This window comes from Lates calcarifer, linkage group LG21, assembly GCF_001640805.2.
Source record: "Lates calcarifer isolate ASB-BC8 linkage group LG21, TLL_Latcal_v3, whole genome shotgun sequence".
NCBI classification, from domain to species: domain Eukaryota; kingdom Metazoa; phylum Chordata; class Actinopteri; family Centropomidae; genus Lates; species Lates calcarifer.
The window spans coordinates 20,435,421-20,459,045 of record NC_066853.1 but is presented as its reverse complement, the minus strand read 5'-3'; the positions used below and the strand labels follow the sequence as shown (position 1 = coordinate 20,459,045).

At 40.4% G+C, this 23,625-nt stretch overlaps 4 protein-coding genes across 4 annotated transcripts in view; all 4 read right to left on the bottom strand.

Moving 5' to 3' along the window:
* The window catches only part of b3gnt2l (UDP-GlcNAc:betaGal beta-1,3-N-acetylglucosaminyltransferase 2, like), a 79,951-nt gene that overhangs the window by 51,664 nt on the left and 4,662 nt on the right, over nt 1-23,625 (bottom strand). The window lies entirely within an intron of this gene.
* dhx34 (DEAH (Asp-Glu-Ala-His) box polypeptide 34) lies at nt 128-7,730 on the bottom strand. The gene is given in 17 exon segments (XM_018665452.2): nt 128-420; nt 555-699; nt 1,257-1,448; nt 1,650-1,916; nt 2,545-2,651; nt 3,234-3,339; nt 3,479-3,652; nt 3,912-4,175; nt 4,272-4,373; nt 4,479-4,672; nt 4,900-5,074; nt 5,157-5,374; nt 5,610-5,712; nt 5,818-5,835; nt 5,837-6,073; nt 6,293-6,604; nt 6,709-7,730. Coding segments are annotated over 17 exon segments (3,462 nt in total). The 5' UTR covers nt 7,414-7,730; the 3' UTR covers nt 128-277.
* On the bottom strand, nt 8,368-20,219 carry st14a (ST14 transmembrane serine protease matriptase a). The gene is made up of 19 exons (XM_018665451.2): nt 19,807-20,219; nt 16,824-16,983; nt 15,779-15,909; nt 15,578-15,648; nt 14,986-15,152; nt 14,818-14,853; nt 13,885-14,119; nt 13,111-13,253; nt 12,895-12,998; nt 12,678-12,784; nt 12,456-12,592; nt 12,269-12,373; nt 12,028-12,135; nt 11,829-11,945; nt 11,582-11,704; nt 11,216-11,399; nt 10,067-10,338; nt 9,447-9,583; nt 8,368-9,123 (listed from the first exon to the last, which is right to left on the bottom strand). The coding sequence occupies exons 1-19, from the start codon at nt 19,846-19,848 to the stop codon at nt 8,965-8,967; spliced, it is 2,538 nt and encodes an 845-aa protein (XP_018520967.1). The 5' UTR covers nt 19,849-20,219; the 3' UTR covers nt 8,368-8,964.
* The window catches only part of aplp2 (amyloid beta (A4) precursor-like protein 2), a 52,324-nt gene continuing 50,008 nt past the window's right edge, over nt 21,310-23,625 (bottom strand). The window contains 1 exon segment of the mRNA XM_051078928.1: nt 21,310-23,476. Coding sequence (XP_050934885.1) covers nt 23,375-23,476 — 102 coding nt within the window. The 3' untranslated portion in view covers nt 21,310-23,374.

Below are 23,625 nucleotides of genomic sequence, written 5' to 3'. Positions count from 1 at the left end.
TTTGAATAACACCATAATATGTTTACATTTTGTAACAGTTATTTTAGGACAGTAGTTTTTGCAAATGTGGATATCTCCTACTGGAACAGAACTATGCAGGAGGCTACACAAAATATATCCAGTGACCTTTGGGGGGCAAGTAATAGCACTTTAATTTAAAGTTACTCAAGTACAAAAGGAATTAAAAGTGTTACATGTTATATTTAGAAAAATCTTTATTCTCCTTAACAGAACAGACACATGTTGTAGTTGTTGTCCTTTAGGGTGCTGCGGTCAGTTACTTGGTGGAGTACATGTGCTGCCTTTTATGTTTGAGGATCTCAGTGGGGGTGAGGGTCAAGTCTTCATTGCAGACATCACAGTGATAAACTCTGGTGAGACTGGATACTGAGGATGAGCCTGCCTTTCCACCTGCTGGCTCTGGAGACATAAACCCTCAGTTAGTTTATCTCTTTCGAACTTATATGTATCAACACGGATTTCTGAACATGTCACCTTGTGCATGTGTTGAAGTTATCTAATATCAAAAACAAAGAGTGTCAGAAATTCCTGACCTTCCTCCAACTGCTGCTGTTCTCCTGCTGGCCTGCAGGAGGCCTCGTGCTGCATGCGCTCCAGTGGAGTCAGAGGCATGTAGAGGTCACAGTTAGGACAGCTCCAGAAAGTGCGTAAACACTCACTGTAAAGATCCTTAGAGTCCTGCAAATCATATAGTGAAAACACAAGGACTGATGACTAATAATATTTTTGTCAGTTTACTGCAAATTATATATTTATTTAAGGAAAAATAACACATCTGTCTGTTATCTGTTTGAGACATGGAATCTATAGGACAGCTACAAGAAGAAGCTAACAATTATTTTATTTCCCTTTTTAAACCATAAATATCTTGTTAAGGAATTTGTTAGGGAATGTCTGTTTTTTTTTTTTTTTTTAATTGAATTGTAAACTACTGAACTGTGACTTTTATTTATACATCTAGAGTGTATAACACTACTTCATACATGGAGGCTTTAGCCAGTCCTCTAATAGGTCATATCAGTCAAAGAATGAGGGAAACCACTAGATTAGGATTTTGCACTCCCTGGCTACTGTGGCTAGCAGTAAGCAACTGTGCAACTCCACAAAAAAGGACTGAAAAGCGTCTTATATGCACTGTCACACTTGTAGTTTATAGACATAGAAACTATTCTCCATTTCTATGTAACTCTAAACAGGATGATGATCCAGTTTGCCACTGTTTCAGACAAACTTACAGCCAGACAGTTGTAGGTGAAGAAGCTGGTGACACGCAGGCCTCCTTTAATGGGGTGTGGCTTGACCTCTGCTCCTGGAAACAGCGGGTTTAGATCTGGAGCTTTGCTGTGAGACAGCTCCGACTCAGACTGAGGGCCGATGTACAGGTTCTGGGTCTGGAAAGCCGTGAGTCGCCGTAGGCTGTAACTGACCTGGGAAGGAAGAGAAAAGAAAAAGTATATTAAATGAAACTGTAAAAATAATGAGGATCCGAGTCGCTGAGAATGAATGTAGAGATGATCAATGACACACATAAAACCTCAAATCCCCAAACAAATGATAGTGGCAGTGACTCTTCAAATTCAAATGTCATTCACTGTACTGTAACCCCCATGTCAGCACTGCATCGGTACCTCAGTGTAGAGCACGAAGCGGACCAGGCCGTCGCTCAGCTTCTCCATGACTCTGCGGGACACCCCTTGGCCTGCTGGTCCCCCGACTGTGCTCTGACCCAGCTGGGCCAGCAGGAGGCGCTCCCACTCAGCCCTGAGAGTCAGAGCAGTGGACAGCACTTTCAGGGCCTCCTCCGGCTCCCTTAGCTCCAGCTCCAGCCAGCCGTCCACCACCAGGCGCGTACAGTCAGCATTACTGTCCACAGAATTTGCTACCAGCAGCAGAGCCTGGTGAGTTAATGGAGAAACACAGAGAATTAATACTAGTGCATCATGTGAGAGGTGACCAGAGCTGGGAGTTATGGAATAGACCACGATAAAAGAAAAATATGTTTCCCACAATAATGGTGGTATATCATACAGGTATCTTTGTGACATTTAATATTTCAAAATGTGAAATTGGATGAAAGTTGTTCTTTAAAAAAAAAAAGCTTTTATTAAAGATTATAATTTAAAGATTATAAGAATAAGGTCCACAGTGATATTTAAAGGTAACAATACCTGTGTAAAATACCCACTAAGATGGGTATTTTCAAAACTGTTTTTGAAATATAATTCTTTTACCATAAGTGCTGAAGAGAATAACACACATACAAAAAAAAGAACCCTGTAATCCACATGTATTAAAACTGTGTTTCTTGACCCAAGCGTACCAATAATACTGCAATACTGGAACTAGTGTGTTGATAATGGATCAGAGGAGAACATAATTGTACTGACTATTTGTCCTGCTCTGAGTCAGTAATGACATCACCCCAAAAACGACATCATATGGGTTTATCATCACAGTGTCAGGTTGCTGAAAAAATTTAGCAGTTGGTGGTGGGAAGACGAACATCCCACATCTGATACTAACTTGCAGCGCTGGAACCCGCACGCAGTTGGACAAATATGGCTTGTTGGTCTCCAACAGAGTGACGAAGGCTAGCAGCTGGTGTCTGCTGCTGTCCTGTCGATCGGGCCCTGCAGGCAGGAAACGGGGACAAAGAGGGAGAGACAGATGAGATACAATGAGAGACACACACAATAAGAGGAGTGAACGGAAGAAACACATAAAGAGAAAACTAAATAATATTATATGGAGCATTCTGGAGTGCACTGCCTCCAGTACCTAAACTGATCATTTAGGCATTTAAGTTCAAATATCTTGTAATGGTGGATCTAATGTTTCCGGGATTTATCTCCCAGTGTTTTGTTCTTATGAACAGCAAATATATACCAGTCATGACTCCGAACTTTTTGCATGCATGTGCCTCTCTTGTCAGGCCACTTTGCTGTTACTGCTGTCTGTTTTTGAAACAGGAAATGAGCCCTTCTTGGGTTTTTTTGTGTGTTATCTTGACTGTTTAACTTCTTTCCAGATTTGGCTTTTACTGTGGAGCTATAACATTCAAATAAAATCCATGAATCAACCACACCAGTGGAGTGAAAAAGGTGATACAAACACTTTTAACAAAGGGGTCATTTTTTTGTGTAATTTATTTATGGATTATGCTTGAAAATTCTACAGTAGTACTTGTGAGGAAGTTTTTTTCAGAGGTTTACCCATTTCTCTGCTGTCATCCTCTGGCACATGTAAGACCTCTGGGTCACTGGCAAACACACTGGTTGGGTGGATCACCACTCCCTGCTTATTCTTTGTGTGAAACACCTACACAATGTAAAATCAGAAAGTGGAAGAAAATGGAAATGCTTTGATCACCCTACATCATTATTTCAATCACCACTGACACAACTGCTTTACTGACACAAGATTTTCCATGTTACTGTGTCATTAAACTAGGCCTGACCTGCTCGGAGTCCTTACGGGTGGAGTTGTGTTCATCGGGCAGCGCCAGCTGAGGGTAGAGGCCTCGGCAAAGCAGCAGCTTAAGCAAAGCCTGCTGGCGGGAGGACAAGTCCTGACTGACGCTGACCGCCTCCTGCAGCTTTGACACGTTGTGACGCAACTTGAACTTCACATCCTGTTGAAGACCAAACAGACACATCGCTCCGAGTCACTCAAACATACACACACACAGAGACACAAACATCTGCCACCCTGTCCCCCTTTTTACAAAGATATTATCCACACAAAACATTCTAAGGATGTGTGCATACAGTATTAACTACAGGTAGCCCCAACAGTTAGTGAAGTTGTAACCCTATATATTATACAGTATTGCAACATAGATTTACATATGTTAACTTATTTGTGAGTGTTACACCATAGTCTGAGTTCACCTGTATGTCCATGTTTTGTTCTGATCCCTCCTTGTCCTTCTTGCCTCTGCCTTTTTCCTCTGTATCTGATCCTGAGGACAACTCTTCGTCCTGGCCCTCAGCCAGCCTCAGGACTTTACGTCTGCTGCCCTCCTGCTGCTCGTGATCTCTCTTCAGCTGATGCAGCTTCCTCCTCTCCGTAAGCCTCTCCCTGCGCTGTCCACGATCGCCATCAGAGGGAGCACTGTGCTCTGATTCCAGCAGGCCGTGGCTCCTCAGCAAGTCCTGTTAACCCGGGGAGGGAGGTCATATTGACAAAGAGTATTCCCACATTAAAAACTTGTAAAGTTTAGTGTGTGAACTAGTGTGTCAGTAGCCTGCCTTGAACTGTCTGCGTAGGTTGACCATCTCATATAACCGCTGCTCCTCCAAGCCTCTCCTCCTGCACCACTTCCTTGAGCCACCACCTCTCTCTCCCTTCACCTGTTGAGCTCAAACATACATTGTTTTAAGTAAAATGAAGACCATCCTGAGTGTCAAATCCTGTTTAAATTAAAAAGCCACTGTCGCAATGTTTCCCTTGCTGACCTCCACCCAGGCATTGAAGGTACTCAGCAGAGTAAAAGGGTCTCCCTGGTTGCTGTGCAAGGGCTGGCGGGCAGTGGCACAGTCTGGATTGTGTTGTGAGCTGCGCAGGAAAGGTGACTGCACGCTGAGGGCTGCTGACACCGTCAACACGGGCTCCACAAGGTTAAACAATGAGCCCAGTACCAGCATCTTCCCTGAACGAACACAAACACACACACACACTTGGTTGCAGGTCTTGGTTGAAGCTTCGACTGTATATGCAGCACTCAACCGAAAGAGACTGAACCTTAAATGATGCCTGGGAGCCCTGTCATTTTATGCACTTCATTTAACCAATGTTCTGTTGTTAGCTTTATGAGGAAAAAAGAAGAAACAAAAAAGTAAACATACTACTATATGGTTTTGGTGTAGGCAATCTTACCTATGACTACATCCACTGGTAGTTGTGCCAGCAACCTTCCAATAGAGGTGAGTTCACCAGCGTTATCTAGTGCACCCTGCTCTTTCAGATAAGTAACTGCAGTCTGGATACTGGCAGCTGGAGGTGGATCGATGAAGACAAAGGAAAGTGGATCTCCAAGACACATGCTTTTCATCTGCAGGAACAAAACGGCACAAATAAAGATCGCGTTCAGCTATGGAAGCTTAAGAATTAAAAGTAACTGCTATGCTGGAGACCTGGAGAATAAGGGAGTCCAGAGCCACTCTGTGGATTTCAGGCACAGGATAAGGTGCGAAGGCATCGTAGTCAGACTCGGCGTACAGGCGGTAACACACTCCTGGACCCGTACGACCGGCTCGACCTTTCCTCTGCTCAGAACTGGCTCGGCTGATCCAGAACTCCTGCAGACGTTGCATCTTGGCCTTAGGATCAAAACTCATCTCTTTTACCTTTCCTATAAAAGAACAATTAACAAATCAGTCAGTTTATATGGCTGTTGTTCTATATATATTATCTGTTTATTTCTATTTGCTATTCAGATTTCATTAATGATAAAGTAAACATCTTTTCCCCCAAAATTCAGCTTCACAGATGGTATCTTTAGAATTAAGTTTGTATGTATGGACTCTTTGGTAGGCCCAGCCAATTTTAAAAGGTTAATCTCTATGAATGTAGTAGTAGTTCTATACCTGAGTCGACAACAAAGCGTACGCCATCGATTGTAACTGAGGTCTCAGCAATGTTGGTAGAGATGATGCACTTTCTCACCCCAGGAGGAGCAATGTCAAACACCTGAGGAATAACAAGATAACAGAGAATTAGAACTGCTAAACTATGGATAACATATCAGATTCACACATGATATGTCCACTCTAAAACCAGCAAAGCTGACTGTGCCTTATCCTGCTGGGCCAGATGAGAGTGTGCTGTGCAGTGGTAAGACTATCCAGCGCCGTGTGTGCGTGGCATAAATCTGACAGGCCTCCTGGATGGTGGAGATCTCTGCCACACCGCTAAGGAAGAGGAGCAGATCGCCGCGCTCCTCTGGGGGGTAACGCTGATCGATGCCCTGCAGGATGCGCAGGTATGGTCTGGGATCCAGTTTCTCTGACCGTGACGGCTGCTCTTCAGGTGGAATGGGCTGGTATATCACCTTAGGACAGGAAACAGGAAAAAAATGCTGGACTCTAAAACACTGAGATGTTTACCTTTAAAACACAATTTCCTAGTTTGATGCTTCACATTTATACAGCAATTGGATATTTGAATGTCATTTATTTACTGACAAGAATATCTTTATTTTAAATTTTGAGCATGCCAACCTACTGAGATGTATATTTACATCAGTGATTAACGTGTGACCCCTGCTCACCTGTATAGGAAACAGCCTGCCTGGTACCTGCAGCACTGGAGCGCTGCTAAAATAGTCAGAGAAAAGTTTGATGTTGATGGTGGCTGACATGAGGATGAGACGCAGGTCCGGGCGTTCAGCCACCAGGGAGCGCAAGACCCCGAGAAGGAAGTCACAGTGGAGATGTCTCTCGTGGACCTCATCCACAATCACCACCTGGTACTGAGACAGCGTCCCGTCCTGCTGGATCTGTCGGAGCAGCAGCCCCTCGGTCAGGAACAGCAGTTTGGTGGCCGGGGTCCGGGTGGTTTCAAAGCGGATTTGGTACCCCACCTGAAAATTAAGACTGCATTTTGAGAATGTTCATACACAACAACCTGACAAGTCTGTGGTCTGGTCGGTGCTTTGACCAAAATAGGAACCTGCTGATGACAAACCTTTGAGCCATACTGATTGAGACTCTCAAAGCTGACCCTCTTTGCAAGGGATATACAGGCAATACGTCGAGGCTGAGTGCAGGCTATGTGGTTGAAGCCAGCTGAGAGAAGATACTGAGGTACTTGGGTGGATTTCCCACAGCCCGTGTCCCCTGCCACCACAACCACAGGGTGACTTCGCACCAGCTCCACTATCCTGTCCCGGTACTGGAAGATGGGGAGGTTCTTCTGCTCCTGGCGAAGCTTGGCCAGCTTGCCAAAGCTCTGTCTCTGGCTGAAGTCCAGGAAGTGCAGGAGAGCCAGGCGGCAGTCTGAGATCTCCTGAGTGCCTGGTCCTGAGGATCTCTGCCTGCTTCTGTGCTCTGACTTTCCCAGGCGCTCCTCAATGTCCCTGGTGCACACGGACACATTGATCCGGTAGCGAGCATCATACTCTTTAGGAAGGCCGAGATCTACCTTTCCAGTCTTTCCCCTGTCTTTCCCTTCTTCTTTGTCCTCCTTTCGTCTGGCTCCCCCTGACCCAGACATGTCTTTCTTTGTTTTAAACCTCTGGAAGCGGTCAAAGAAAGCCCAGAACTCTTTGTGCTCCGGGCTGCCTGCCTGGATGTAGTCATGCTGGCGGAAAAAGATCTCGTCCAGTTGAGCTCGGCACTGCGGACTGTCCCAGTCCCAGCTCCGGCTGTCTCTCCTCCTGTCTGAATCCATATTCACTCTAAGTTACTCGCCACCTCCAACTCCAAAACAGGATTACAGTTTACTCAGCGCCAATGAACGAAATCCACGTTTACGGTTTTATAAAGGCGTAGCAGCTTCATTAACCTAACCGTTGCCTCTGAATTAGATAAACTACAGGTTTCCATTTCACACCAGAGCCTGATATTTGTCTAAGAACAAGTCCCCACTGTTGTTTCAGACGGCTAAATCTGAGGCCACTGGGTAATAACGTTAGGACTAGAAGACAATTTTAGCCGCTAGTGTTGCTGAGACTAGGGGAACAATAATACGATGGGACCGTTTCCGCTCCGTTCTTTAAAATCGTCCGGTAAATCAGTAGCTTCATATGTATTCCGGGGATGAATATCTTTCCCCGCTTCTCTCTCTCTCTCTCTCTCTCTCTATCCATCTATCATTTATGATATTACATTTTATTATCTAACCAGCACAAAATACAATTTACATCTGGACCACAATGAGCACAATTTTCTGACATTCCATCATTTCATTTCTCTGTTCTGCACATGTAATATCCATCCTAAACATTGTGTTCATCTCCCTCCAGGCTCTCCACACAGTGTGTTGGTCTGTACAATATGTTTAAGTGGTGACTTAAATAACTATTTAATTGTTAATATAAAGCAGTTCAAACATGAGTTCAGTTTAAATTAGGTGACATAGGATAAATGTATAGCAGCACTTAAATCAGGTCAATGCATGATGCAAAGAAGCAGAGGTTATATTAGAAATATTTTATTTAAAAACATCTGATATACACATTTACACAGATTTGAGACACACTATAAACAACAGATTGGTTCTAATATTGTGTTGAGGGGATGAAGACTCATATTGGCCCATTAGACATGAAAGATTACAAATAAAAATAAAATAAACCAAATAAAACCTACTATTTCACACAGTGTTGATAGTTTAGTGCTGATAAAAAAAAAAAAACTGTTAAAATGTCAAAATCAAGTCAACAATCTTATCACTAACTTTCAGAGATTTCTGCTGGATTAAAAATCAACAATAAAATGCATAGTATACCAAGCCATAGGAGGTAAGATGGAATAAGCTTGTTGTCATTTTGTTTTTAATCCATAACAAATACAACAAGAAAAAGTGGTGGGAAAGTCTTATGATGGCTTCTGATAAAACACGGGACAACAGAGTACAGGGATGCACATTTCATACATGTAACGTGTAACAATCAAACCTGAAATTCATTTATTGTGCGACACATAACATTGTTCTCCATAAAAACACGCTAAAATAACAACAACAAAAAAGAAACAGCATGCTTATTTACATTCAAAAACATTTCATCAACTCTGCCCTTATAAAACTGCAGTGGAATGTAATAAAATGTCAAGCAAACAGTGCATTTTCCACCGCAGCTAGACTGAGAGTCGTGGCTACTACGTCAGCTGGAAAGTCAGACTGGTGTTTTACTGAAGCAACAGTCCACACTGTGGTACTTCTCATCAGCCACGTAATCATGTCCATATCTTCAGCCTTGTTTGGCCAGTTCACAGTGGTCTAAACTCCTGTCTTCTCCTTGATCCAGCCACGGAATTTGGTGACTGCTGTGTAGATACCAGGTTTGTTTCTGCGAGCACAGCCATCACCCCAACTAACCACTCCTGCCAGGAACATCCGAGTGCTGGATGGACTGGACAGAGGACCGCCAGAGTCTCCCTAAAACAGACAAATACACAAAGATGCACACACAGGTCTATGTGTTAGTATAGAGGCATTACGTGGGGGCACAATTAATATCCACTTCTTTTCTTGTCGTTTTGCTCATTTCCTCTAAGCTCCATTTCCTATTTTTTTACAGTGAGGGAAGGGAACTGGACTTGGTGTCATTCTGAATAGAATTATATGCAACCGAACAAGCCTCAATGCTCTTTTATCATCTGGTTATATTTAACAATAGTCAAGTTACATTTTTAGACAACTGGTGAATATACAGGAAGATAGAGCACAAGGTGGCATGGGGGTCAAGAGCCATTTATTACCTGACAAGCATCGACTCCTCCGGTCAGCACTCCCGCACACAACATCCGAGATGTGAGCTGCCCGCCCATCAAATTGTTACACACAGAGTGGTTTATAATTCGGACCTGGGCCTTTTGGAGCACTGATGCAGCAAATCCTGAATCCCAAACAAACACACAGGTTGTTATCAGGTTGGGGCTTATTAAAATCTCCAGTAATGGCAGGCCTTCATCTGAGAAAAGTTGCTGTTTGCCTCCTGCAGGCCCACAGTTAAGTTGTATGGTGCGTGTTACCAACTACATGACATTTATTTGCAGATAAAAATTAAATTCACAACAGGTTATAATGTTTATCACAGTTACATACAGATATGCAAAGCAATGCCTGAAGTGTTTTAGGATGAATTGATTATTTTCTTTATTTAGGAATTAAAATTTGAAAGATTCCATTTGACCTCCAGGGGATGCAACTGCACATCTGGTAAAATCAGGAGAGACTGTTGCTACTACCAAAACTACTTTATCACTGGTAAATTAAGAAAAACACAAACAAGAAACAATAACTGATTATTTTCAGAATGAATGGCTACCAGTATTCACTGAAAGAAGAAAAATACAGTTTAGTGTTCATCAGGACTCACCTCCTTCTCGTGTGGCGCCCCATCCTGTGATCCACACAGTGTTTCCAACTGGAAAATCATGTTGGGAGGCTGGCAAGCAGATGGGCCTGATGTAGTCAGAGTAAGAAACAGGACTTTCCAGCTCCATCAGGGCAATGTCATTATCAAAGGTATATGCGTTGTAGTTAGGGTGGGGTATGATCTGCTTCAGGTTCCTCTTCACTACGGCACTATTAACGTTCCTCTGGGTGTGAAGGCCGAGGTAAGCTTCCCAAGTACCAGGCTGGGAATACCTGACACACACACACACACACACACACATAACCATGATGACAAAGTTCATTCTTAAACTCTAACCATTAAACAGGCACATGATGTGGTAAACGCATCACATTAGAAAAGATATATGAAAACTAAAGCCTGATGGTTCACACCTTGTTCATGGTTACAGTTAAATGGCAAAGTATGTGATGACTGAGAGTGCATCCAAAGTAAAGTGACTGTTGAAAAGACAGCTGTGATAGAAAAATCCCACTGGAAGGTGATTACAAAAGCCTACAAAATCAAAATATCAACATGTGTTTTTTAAGCCTTGTGATGGAGCTCCACATTTCGTATACAGCATGTTACAATGTTTACACACACAAGCAAGCATCGTATTGTTAGTAAAAACACAGAGGACTAAGGTTTCACATTGCATGCGACAAGATATTTGAACTGCCAACTGGGTTGTTTTGTCCTAATGATTCAAAGAAGTGTGTAAATATTACTAAATACTAAATACTTTTGACTTTTCAGCATGTTCTTAAGTTTTATCTGACTTAATTTAAGTCCCCCCCCCATAACAATAACATGACCAGTTTCTGTTATGTTTGAGTAAACACCATATTTAACTGTATTTAAGACTATTCAAGGCCTTGAATAAAGATAAAATAATTGAATTCATGTTAAAACTTCTGGACTCATTTTGATTCCCTCTCAATAACAGCATCTGCTTAATATCTGTGAGATGGAAACTGAATGATCACCAGACTTCTAAAAAAGTGGGAGAGCTGCAAATAGATCTCACACCACATTACTTATTCAGAGGGAGAGCAGTTGAGTATGAGCCCTGATTTGTCACATTATGCAGAAAGAAAAAAAAAAAGAGACTTCTGGTTGAAACTCTACCTTGTCCTTCCGTCATCTTGCACACAGTGGGCAGCAGTGACCAGCCAGTTTGGACTGATGATGGATGCTCCACACACGTGGCCGTAACTTTTGACATGGAGGCTGACCTGCCAGGGAAACTCCCCTTCCTCTGCATCCTGACCGCCCACAATACGTGATGTCTTGAACATACTCCTCCCACAGTCTGAAAAGCAAACAATCAATCATTTACTGGACTGGCTTGTTGCAGCTTGTTGTGGTTTCTGAATTGGGTGGAGGTTTACATTTGTTTTGTCATGTGAGTGAAACAACACAGATGGAGATAATAACAGCTTTTTAATCAGACATAAAGGACATGCGCCCACTGAGACCTTGCTTGCAACATACCGCAGTTCTCCTCGTCCGATCCATCGTCACAGTCCTGTGTGCCGTCACATTCTGGGTTCACTTTACTGATGCATTTATTGTTTTTACATCTGTATGTAAGATCAGTGCAGGATATATCAGAGCCTAAAGAAAGAAAGAAAGAAAGAAGAATCAGACTTGATAAATAGAGTCTCTCCTTGTTACATAAATCTGGTTCTTCATGTCTGGATGCATTTTTGCAGTTTAGTTTAGATAAAACTAGTCTTACCTCTATCACAGTTGAGCTCGTCTGACCCATCCCCGCAGTCGTCCCTACCATCACAGCGATTCTTCTCTGAGACACATTTGTTATTCTTGCATGCTACTTGTCCAGCTTTACAACCACCTTAAAAAGAAAAGACGTGTGTATAGGAAAACTGATGCTCATGTAAAATACTACGTCCTTCATCTGCATCAGCGGGTCTTACCACAGTTTAGCTCATCTGTGCCGTCTCCACAGTCATTTATGCCATCACATTTCCAGAAGACAGGCTTACACAATCCATTTTTACAGTTGATACTCTCTGCACTGCACTCTGGAGGAAAATACAGTTAAAAAAAAAAGAAGAAATGATTACATATCTGACTCATTTTGTTTGTTAATGATATACAAAGTAAATAGAAAAAGTAGTTGAAACCAAGAGTATAATTTGACTTAATAGTACTCACTGCAGTTTATCTCATCACTCATGTCTCCACAGTCATTCCAGCCATCACATTTGAGGTCTAACTTAATGCAGCGCTGATTGTTGCACTGGAACTGCTTTGGACAAGCTGTGGATAACAGGGTGAATGTGAGATACACTTTCCTGATGTTAAGGGATGATCATTATCTGGAAGAAATTGTGTCACTTACGGTCTTTGACGTCAATGGCCTCAAACGATGCATCAAAACCTTTGTCTACATAGGAGGCATCAGAGAAAAACACCACGCTCATTTTGTTGGTGTCACTAGTTTCTGTCACTGTTCCTACAGGTTGATCTCCACACAGTCTGAGGATGAGACACACAAGCAGTTACATGTCTGCTCTGTTGTGTAATCCTTACCTGGTTTTTCTATGTACAAGCATGGACTCACTTCTTTCCATTGATCTCCACGTAGTCCTTGCGACAGTCTTTTCCCTGCCCGGGCTCAGACATGAGGAACTTATTGAACGTCACCTTCACTGCCTTACCTTTAGGGACCTTAATGGTTGGGAGAGACAAGCAAATACTAAATGACAGAACAGAACAGAAACCTGTGTGAAACATATGAAATGGCAGAGTGGGATGTAGATCAAATGCAGACATCTCACCTCGATTGACCACTGACATGAAGTTCGAGGAGGGTAGTAGTTTGGGAAGTTGGGAGAAGAGAAGGTGCCTTTTTCGCCTGTCAGCTGGCCACCACATGATGTGCCTGTTAAAGAAAATGCAAAGTGTAAGTATTAGCACAAATATTAGACATTTATGGTGTGGCTTGTAGCAAAGAGGCTCAAGTGAGCTACAATCACAAACATAAGTCCCTCTACCTTTACTTCCCTTTCGGACTTGTGAGACTTTTGCTCTAAAACCTGGGTAGTTCTTCTTGTCATTTGTGGCCATCGTCACCAACATGACGTTGCCCGATGATAGAAAGGTCAGAGGTTCACTGGGTGAATAGTAACCACATATCCTGTAGAGAAAAAAAAAAAAGACAAGACAACTTAACTTTCCTATACGCATTGTTCCCTGATTAATACATCAGGATGACACTGGCCGCTTCTCAAAAATCATACATGTGATATAAGTTTAACTTTATCATCCACCTGAGTGGAAATTTGTCTTAATTATATGATGCAGGTTTCTTTAAACTGTGTTTTCACATTCTGACAGTGGTTGCCTGTGGAAAGACATGGCCTTGAATTAATTCAAGAGCAACATATTTACTTTGGATGTGTGTCATGTGACAATTTGGGTTGCTTATATAACATTTTATTTATTAGTATTTTGTCACTCCAGTAATGATGACACACATGAAACTGCTGAGCTGAGTTGCTCCCAGATTTAGACTAAACTGTCATTTTTCATGTGCCATAATTCTAGCATGAAGCTTAACCCAGGCAACGTTTGGCAACTGCAACTTTATATACTGTATAATGGTCCACCAGAAGCACAGAATCTGACCAGCAGAGGGCCTTATATACAAGTTAAAGTCCTCTCTATCCAAATCTAAAGGCATGTATAGTGTGCCACTGTATGAAAATAAGGGCGCACAAGGCAGGTATGTTAAAGCTGTAAACAGATGAGGCAAAGGGCAAACTCACTCGTCCATAACACGGCTCTCAATGGCGACCAGGGAATCGTAGATTTTGACAAAGTCATTCTTGCAGTCCTCCTCCAGATTCACTGTATCAAACTCAAGCTTGATGACATAGCTCGGGTCTGCTCTCAGCTGCCACTGGATGAAGGTGTTGGGGGGATAAGGGCTGTTAGGGAAGCCAGGGGACTGGATCTCATCTATCTGATTGGTCTTTGTATGTTCTGAAAACCTGAAAAATCCTGAGACAAAAACAATGATGTTTAGTGGAGTTCACACTCAAATTTGTTACAATCACTGCAATAGACCACTTATCTGAATACAAATAAAATTATGAGGTGTTTATAAACAGATCCTGATATGTTAATGTTTACTATGCAAATGCACAACTTCATCATAACCTGCAACTGTGACCATTGTTTGTACTTAATTTTTTGTCATTTACAGAATGTAAAGAAACGCTGAGCTACATATTCTTATTCCATATTAATGAAGTTACAATGATAGTTTGACAAAATACAGAAAAATAATATTTTGCATGCATTTCAAAAGCTGCTTCAGTATTGAGTTTCTCAGTAAAACTCATGAGATATAATATTATGTAACATTATGTAATGCATGCCCAAATATGACTAGACTGCATGTTGGTCATGCCAATCAGAATATAATTTTCTGAAAATATAAATTTCATAATTCTTCATTTTTGCTGGGGTAGAGAGATAGACTGCAAACAAATATCTATTACTTCTCAGCTGACTTTATTCTCATAAAAATGTCCTCATGTTATTAGTGGGAACAGACAATAATCAATAATGGTCTCAGCCATGGAAACATGTTTCAAATCTCTTTTTTCAAATGTTTGCTGTTTTATATGTATATAAATGGGTTGTCAAGGGCATCTCTGGTAAAATAAATGATAAAAGGCAAGCTGAGCACTCACGGCTGAATGATGTTGAAATCAGGCGGGTATCAAGCTCTGTGAGATGAAACAAAAGAAACAAAGAACACAGACATAAGTAAGATGAGGGTATTGACGGCGAAGCTTAAAAAAACAGGACAGAAACTTGACGACTGATGGCAGTATGGCCTTCCTCTGCTCTGACTCTACCTGAAGACACCACATCTGCAAGGACCAGAGAGTTGCCAGGTCTTTTCACGGTGCGCTGCTCTTTGTCCACCAGAGTTTCTATTGAAGCCATGGCCTTGTCAACAGCTGCCTCTTGGCCTGTGGGGACGCGGAACTCAGTCAGGTAGTAGGCAATGACGCTGCCTTCACTAAGAGCAATGAGACAAGGAGAAAAACAGTATTAAGGCAAAGCAAACTGTCAAAAAAAACAACATCACTGCATTAAAAGGGTCAGATCCACGCATGTGTGCTGATATATGAGGGTTTTATATTATCTTATATTAAATAGTGTAAGTTGGTGATTGATAATATTACAGACTGATATAATTTGAGCTAAAATTAACTGACAAACTGAGGATGAAAGTAAATCACATCCATCAAAAAAACATTGGCAGTCAAAAGCAGAGCGTGTGTACATAGTTATCTGAATTTGGAATTTTAATACCAGAAAATGTTAAGAAATTTGTAACATGTTATAATTAGTGGGGCTATTAGATCTGCATGAAGCAACGCCAAGGTGCCAAGAGCTAATAATTAAAGCTGATTACAAATGACTTATAGCTCACTGCTTTACCTGAAAGCTTGAACTACAGAACCAACATGGTATTTGGCCAGCTGTGGACTTTTGGAATAGATGGCTTTAAGCTGAAAGACACAGGAACATAACCACAACAGAGCATGAATGACAGAAAAACACACAGCTGAGATGGAGATGGAGATGACATGAGCTTAATTTCTGAGGACATGGAAGTGGAGGCCTGAGCGGCAGTCTTACCTGTGCAGTCACCTGTTTTGCCAGCGCCTTGAACTCAGAGCTGTTTGCGTTCTCATAGGCGTTTTCAAACACCTGGTTGGTGATCCGCATGGAGCCGCTGTACATCTTCTTGATCCGCACATCTTTACGGACTGCGGGATCACACAGACAATTTGTTATTTGATCTCCTCCTGCTTTTTTGTAAAGTGACAGTGCTATAGTCTTCAATAATTTGGGCTTTTGATTATTTTATGTGTGTCTACAATTTTTTTTCTCCTCTTCATGGTGATTTGTTTTAACTGACGTACCTTTTATTTCTCCTGCTAGGTTTCAATTATTTGCATGTGCAAAAAGACAAACAGAATATTGGTGCACTGTGCTCTGACTTGCCAATGAACATTACATCGTTTATCAAATGCATGCTTATGTGTTTTTATTTTATCAAAGGGATAGTAGACAACAAAATGAACATTTTTTTCCTTTCTTTTGATCTACATCTTTTACCTGCTCTAAAGAAGTCAGTTATTGGTCCTGTTTGTTTGTTAACAAGATATCTCAAAATTTAGCAACAGACATCGATGAAATACAGAGAACTATTAGATCAGGAAACAAGTCTTTTATAGTGTATCCAGTATTTTTTTTTTTGAAATATTTCATAACAATGTCATAAGCTTTTTTAACTACTTTCTCTTCAACTGCCGCCCTACCCTGAATGAAAACAATTTATCAATACTAACTTTATTAATACACACTAGATACCAGATACTGATTCTAACAAAATCTAATGATTTTCTTTTTGAAAGAAACTAGTTTATGAGGATTATGGATTGGTGGCTGGGTGTTGTGCTAAGCATTTCTAATATTAAAAAAAAAAAAGTGTATAAGATATGTGTAGTTTGAAAAAACAGTGAAAAAAATCGAATCATCTTTTATTATTAATTCGATAAATGATAGCTGATAGCCAGATCAGGCATTACATAGCTGTGTCTATCATTGTGATGAAGTTACTTCAAAGTTTGTTTTCTTTTTTCATTAAGCGCTTGCTATTTCAAGGGAGGGTACTCACAGTGGAAATGCCAGACCAGCAGTCCGGTCATAAGTGCAATAACAGCAGCAAAGATCACCACACCGATCACAGCACCAATTTTTCCTGGACCCTTTTTCTTCTCAAGCTTTTTGTTATCTGATGCTGGCAGGAACTGGACAGAAGTGTCCCAGTCTTTGTCCTAGAGGACAGACAGAGAGTGATTAGAGCATAAAACTAGAGGTCAAGAAACATAATCCGCATCAAGTTTTGAATCTCCAAAAAACATTTCACAGGAAACGTATTCCACTTTATTGACATAAAATGGAATCACAAAGGATATCACTTTACTGACTGTTTTGTAAGACATTATGAACAAACTGTGGCTTTTTGTATCTGAGTAGATCATCAGCTGAAGATTAGTGACAGGAGCAGATAGCAAGTAGTTACTTGTGCATTTTAGGAATGTCCCAGCCAATGGACAACTACAGAAATAGACTATGTGCAACTACTGTGTCCTGAAATACTGACAACATTTCTTTGTCAAATAGCTTTTCAATGGAAAACAATCTGAACAAATTTTCATTCAAAATCTGAGCATAAAAAATGCAGAAAGGACAGTTTCAGTGTCTTGTACTGTTACTATAATTAATTAGAAGGAAACTTTGAGCATGAGTCAGAGCTCTGTGGTTAACTTTAAGAGGCGAGAGAGAGAGGGGGGTGGGGGAGTACAAAGGTTTCACCGTGTAAAATCCTGTCAAACCTGCTGGGAGCAAACTACCCACAGGTCTGAAGTGGAACACAAGAAGTCTCTGAGTGATCTCTGTACTGGAGTATAAAATTAAAGGCCCCTGAAAAACTGGATCGGACTTCATGGGCCAACAAAAAGCTTTGGGGGTGTCCAGAGAAATTCAAAAGTCATTTCCATGACCTTGATTTTGTGCCTGTTAATTTTACAGTTACAAGGTGCTTACTGGAAGATCATCTGACACCATTATAAACCAAGGGAAATGCTTTCTTTCCACCTGTTTAAACCTGATACTCATATTGACTGACATGAATGATTTACTCAGCACCTGGTGACAACTTAAGCATAAAATGTATTACTGTAACAGAATAGTCATTTTGAAAGTGCAGGTTTTATATTTGTCACATCAAATTATAATTTTAAAGGCTGTGGAACAAATATTCCTCTTATTTTCCCCATGTATGGTTCCATCTTGTTTATTAAACAAATATTACACGGATCATGAATTCACTGCCTGAGGTGTTTTCTTTAAATTTTACATTTAATTTCTTTAAATTTAATTTTTACTAATTAAATAGAATTGGATTCTAAATTAGGAAACAGTGAAAATATGTCATAACACAACATCTCCTCATAAACAAGATGAAGTATTCTTGTCCATAAATTATTTACAAAGTAGTCAGAACTGCAGTTATTGTAAAAACATAAGTCCTCAAATAATATCCATTAACTCCTTGTGAAGCCTGTAATTTAAGGGTAAATCTTCAATGGGCTTGTAAGCAATTTCTCAGTCTTCATGTGTTTTCATCAATGTCATCATTAATAAAAAAAAAGTCCATCTTGCTTATTACTCTAGTGGACAACAGTGATGTAAAGCTTAATAAACATCATGTAATCATAATTTGTTTAAAACAGCACTGATATCACTGTATACTGTGAATGTATGGAGTAATCTTGAATGTAAGTCTACATGACAGGAGGACTCAAGTGAACAAGTCCCAACATGGCGGCGGGACCTGGAGGAATTCCAGGTCTCAATGATGGCTGCATGCATTCTGAAGACTTTCAATGATGACACCTGGGATGCTCCAAACTAGGGGCTGCGCTTAACTATTATTTTCATTAGCAACTCATCAGTCAGTTGTTGGTTGAAAAATGTTGATGGCATCATAAAATGCCGTCATTTTGTCCACAACTTAAAGATATTGAACTCTGTCATAGATGAGTCAAGAGACCAGAAAATACTCTAAATACTTCTCTATTCAGATGTTTTTATGTCAGCATTCCCAAAGATTCACTTTAAAATCACTATTTCTAAATTATCCATTGAAAGAAAAAAAAAATTGGAGTCGGATTAAAGGTTGAATTGTTTAGGAGAATTATGTGCTGTGGTGTGCAGGTAGGAAGATACTGCAGCGCTTTTTGTCATGGTGCTAACTTGTAGTTAGGGTTTGTTTGTTTGCAGGATGTCTCAAACCTGTTACAGGAAATTCGGTGGTTACGCCACAAGCTAAAGAACACGAGACCCATAAAAATATTCTGATTTCTGATATTTCCTCTTCTGCTCTTAATGAAAAGAAAGATTAGACACATGTATCCTATGGTTACCTACTGCAATGTGCACTGTTGTCCTGACCCAGGCACAGAACAGAAATTAAAGATAGTGCAGGCTCAGGAGAGATGTTTGCTTTGCTCTTAAGAATCATGAAGTTTGAACTTTAGGGGTTTTTATTTCTATGGGAATAAGAAGTTGAAAAATTCACCCAAAGAGCAGCACAAGCTGTTGACACAGCCTGTAACTGCATAACACCAGAAGCCTGGCGAAGAAGTGAAGGCGTTTTTTCTTCCTGCTGTTGAGTGTTGGGTTACTTTTTCATTCAGTAACATATTTGTCTTTAGGCAAACCAGTGTGATGGTGATAAGACGGGCGAGGTATAAGAACCCCAACTGTTTGGTTATAGTTACATCCTTTCAAGTAGAATATGTGTGTAAAATGACAACACAAGTGATCTCTATCTCTGTCTGACTGGTTTGTTGTGGGAAGGTTCATTTATCTAAGACCCAAACATGTGTAATAAGGTTTATCTCTGCAGTAGTTTGGTTCACTTTCAGATGCTCCCCACGGTCCCACAAATACACACCCGTCAATGTCAGTGTTTTAAAGGTGACACACCTTTTGTAAATACAATAATCTATTCAAAAATTCACAGGATAAAACTGCGCCACCACCAAGGTTTCACTAGAAGTACATAGGCTGTAGTAGTAGTAGTTTCTCACCGAGTTTGGTGTGTATCTCAGTCCACTGTCCATGTAGTCCATCAGGGATCAATACCCGGACTAAACCGCTGAAATTTAAACCAAGACGACGACAGACACCTTCTTCTTTTGCCTCCTTCTCCTCTTCTTATTTATTTATTTTTTTTACCTCTTGTAGTGTTGATGCTTCCCGCAGGTAGTTTTCCGAGGTGAACCTGCAGGCCTTGTCGCAAGAGATGATTCTTGCGTCTGTCAACGAATTGAACCTACGAACAAAAATACAAATATCTACACTAAAAAAGATAGCAACGAAGACAAATGTTCTCTGTAGTTATTAAAGGCCGGTTCCGCTCAGGTCGAGATGTTGACAAGTGTCTGTCTGACCAGAATATGTCGACTTCTACGTAACCACAACGGAGAAAAAAAAAAAACTTTTTCCGGGAGCCTCAGGTTTCTACGGGCGTGTCTCCACCCCGCATACACCTGTAGCGACTTCCTGTTTACCTGCCACAGGTGAAAACTATGTGTTTTTTTTAAAAATCTCTTTTCATGGAAAACGAGATGTCCCACAGTATATAAAGAGCTAATTGTTTTTATGTAGTAAAATATGAATATATTCATTTCATACAGGTTTCATACAGCCTTATTTTTAGTATCTTATATTATCCTCAGGCTGTCTTGGGCAATGTATCAGTGATGACTCACTTATCTCAATGATGAGACACAGGTTTCTGTTTGGGAAAACAACCCCCACCCCCATCTGTAAAAGAAATTTTCCCAGTCTGTGGGAACAGTAGATCAATATGTCCAATTTATAAGTAATTTCAGAATTTGTATTAATCCGCTCAACCCAGGCGGATTGATACAACCAGGAAAAACTATTTACTACAGGACAACCATTAGCTCATACAAGCACCCCTAAAGAAAACCACACAAAAAACTCTCAAATATAAGATGATCCATGGAAAAAAACATTAATCATTTTTAATCCATACATACACACACCCTTAAAATAATGTTCTGACAATTAGACAATTAATAGATTAGCGATTTGACATAAAATTAACTGGCAGCTATTAACCTGAGCTAAATTTCAGGTGTCACAGTAAAGGATTTGAGTACTTATGTCAGTGTTTAGTTTTCCTTTTTTAATAAATTTGGGTATTGAGTATATATTGATGAGAGGAAAAAATGACCTACTTTTCCATGGAAATTTAAAAATAAAAAATAAATATTGATTATTTCAAAGGGTTACTAATGACACATGATCATGACACATGAAAAATCTGAGATTAAATGAGTTAATAGAAAAACTGACTTATTGACTTATTACTCAATAATGAAAATAGTTGCAAGCCCTAAAATAACAGTCCTTTATATGCTTGAATGTGGCAGTGTTATGTAACTGTGAGAGCAAAGGAGGACCATTTAAATATAAAGTAAGCAACATTTTGGACTATCTATCTATCTATCTATCTATCTATCTATCTATCTATCTACCAATAAAAAGACGATGCACCAATATGGAAGTTGTGAGTTTATTGATGTGTATCCCCCCTGTAACCATGAATCTGTTTCCATTGGTGTCAATCACTTTTTTTTAAAAATCACTAATATGCATATTATATTAGTTCCCAGTCCCCTCCCACAATCAAGCAGGCAGTTACAAGATTGAAGCCATTTGGGTGCATAGTGAGACAGTCACATACAGAGATACTGTCACAGGAAGAGAAAAAATAGAAAACAAGAAAACAAACTTAAAAATATATATATCATATCATTTCATATAAGAACAATGCACACCACAGGTAATCCTCCGGAAAAAAAGCCATGATTGCAACATCAACTATACAGGCATACAAAGACAATACTAAGAGAGAGAGAGAGAGAGAGAAAAGAGGATTCTAGGATTCAGTTTACTCGTTTGTGTCATTCTCCATCTGTCAATATACACAAGTTAGCTTCTTTTCAGATACCAGCTCTCCAAGCCTTGTCTTTCTGTGTGTCTCTGTCTGCCTGCACAACCCTCCAGCTCCAAGTTGTCTTCAGGTGGCTCTGATCCAGGGCCGGCCCAAGCCTTTCTGGGTACCCAAATCCCAAAACCTAGACAGCAAAATTTGTTCAAACTCCCACATATCCTAAAAAATAGTTTTAGTACCAACCACAATTGCTTGTTATAATCCCCAAATTTGGTATATTCAGGTTCAGAAAAACTTTGTCCATTGTTTGGCAATTTTTGTTTTCACATTTCTTAACTACAGCACCCATAAATCCAACTAATTTTCACTTCATTTAGGGCCCCTTTGTACCCAACAGGCCCTAAGCAGCTGCTGATGTCTGTGCCACTGGGCCAGCCCTGTTTTGATCTATTAGACTGTTCTACGCTTTATGACCAGCAAAGCTAACAGTTGCTCTAATAACGTGTATGCACATTCATCCCCAAATTTGTTACCATAATTGGTTTTTGCTGCAGATGATTTGTACAAAAAAATAACAAACAACGCCTGTCAGTTTGTGGCATGTCATCGCCCACTGTCACAATGTGTGTGACACTGCATTGAAATCAAAGCCGCAAGGGAGCCTGTCAGATACATAGTATGGAAAAAAGCTTCCACAATACATTCTACTATGTAACACATGTCAGTAGGCATTACTCAGTCTATCTATTTATACTGTTTCCCTGTTAATAAAAGGTTGTGTCTCTGTGTGTAGGAGGGGATATGTTATCACATTCACTTAGTAAGGGTTCAAAGTAGGTTCTGTGTGATGTGTTTGAGCTGGGGGCCTGTGCACACCTTCACCTTCGCCGACTCTTTCTAACAGTGTGCCTACAAACGCAACTCATGACCACCAAGCTAAGAACCCTAAACAAACTCATAACCTCTTCCCTGGGAAAAAAAGAAAAGGTGGAATAAAAACATCTACTCTTATATATATTTAAACTGTATATGTATATTTTGTCTGTTATCATAACAAAGAACAGAAAGTAAATAATTCATGATTTCATTTTTTTCTCATTTGTTGTTTCACTATACATTTTAATTGGTACAAAGAACCTTCATATACAAGCAATCTATTGAGAGGAAAAAAGAACAAAATAAAACACCAATTCTTTTTGAGAAAACCATCAGAAACTGCTTGGATGACACTTGGATGGTGGAAAACTAAAGTGTAGTGCCTGGTATGACAGTTTGATGATGGCTACTCAAAAATGTTTACATTTTTCTTGATTTGCCTTTCACTTTCAAAAATAAAGAAAATGTCTGAAGAAATGTTATACATCTTGATCTGAGATAGCTGTACTCTTAATTACAGAGAAATCTGCAGAATCACATTTTCTGTAATGCAAAATGGCAGATACACCACCTTTTCAAAAAGAAACATGATCAAAAAGAGCTCTATAGTACAATAGTAGCAGTAGTAGAAGTAGTAGCATTATTTAAGGATTGTTTTGAACAAACCAGTAAATGGAGTTTGGATGTTTGCAAATAATTGTAACAATAGCATCATGTGTTATTGGTCAGTAGTATGTTCCCCCTAGGTTGCCGTCCTCTGTGAGACTCCACAGCGCCCCCCCTGTAGGCTCTGGTTAGATCTGCATCTGCTCCAGGTATTTGTAGGTGGGGTTTTCGTAGCCGTGGTTCTGCATCTTGCTGAGGTGACGTTCCTCTGGTGTCAGCATGGGGTCAACCTGTGAGACACACACACACACACACATGGCATTCACAATGGCTGACCTCAACAAGGGCAGACTGCGCCGGCAACATGCTGTGTGTGTCGAATGCAAATGCAGGCAGGGACAGTAATCTAATTTGCCCTGCATTTACCCATGTTCCATTT

Excerpts from the sequence above, each read along its gene's own strand:
- st14a (XM_018665451.2), bottom strand. The coding sequence starts at position 19,848 with ATGGACTACATGGACAGTGGACTGAGATACACACCAAACTCG. Across the intron at positions 14,854-14,985 it reads TGCAGATGTGGTGTCTTCAG|AGCTTGATACCCGCCTGATT; the intron begins GTAGAGTCAGAG and ends TTCATCTCACAG. Across the intron at positions 12,136-12,268 it reads GAGTGATGAGATAAACTGCA|AGTGCAGTGCAGAGAGTATC; the intron begins GTGAGTACTATT and ends ATTTTCCTCCAG.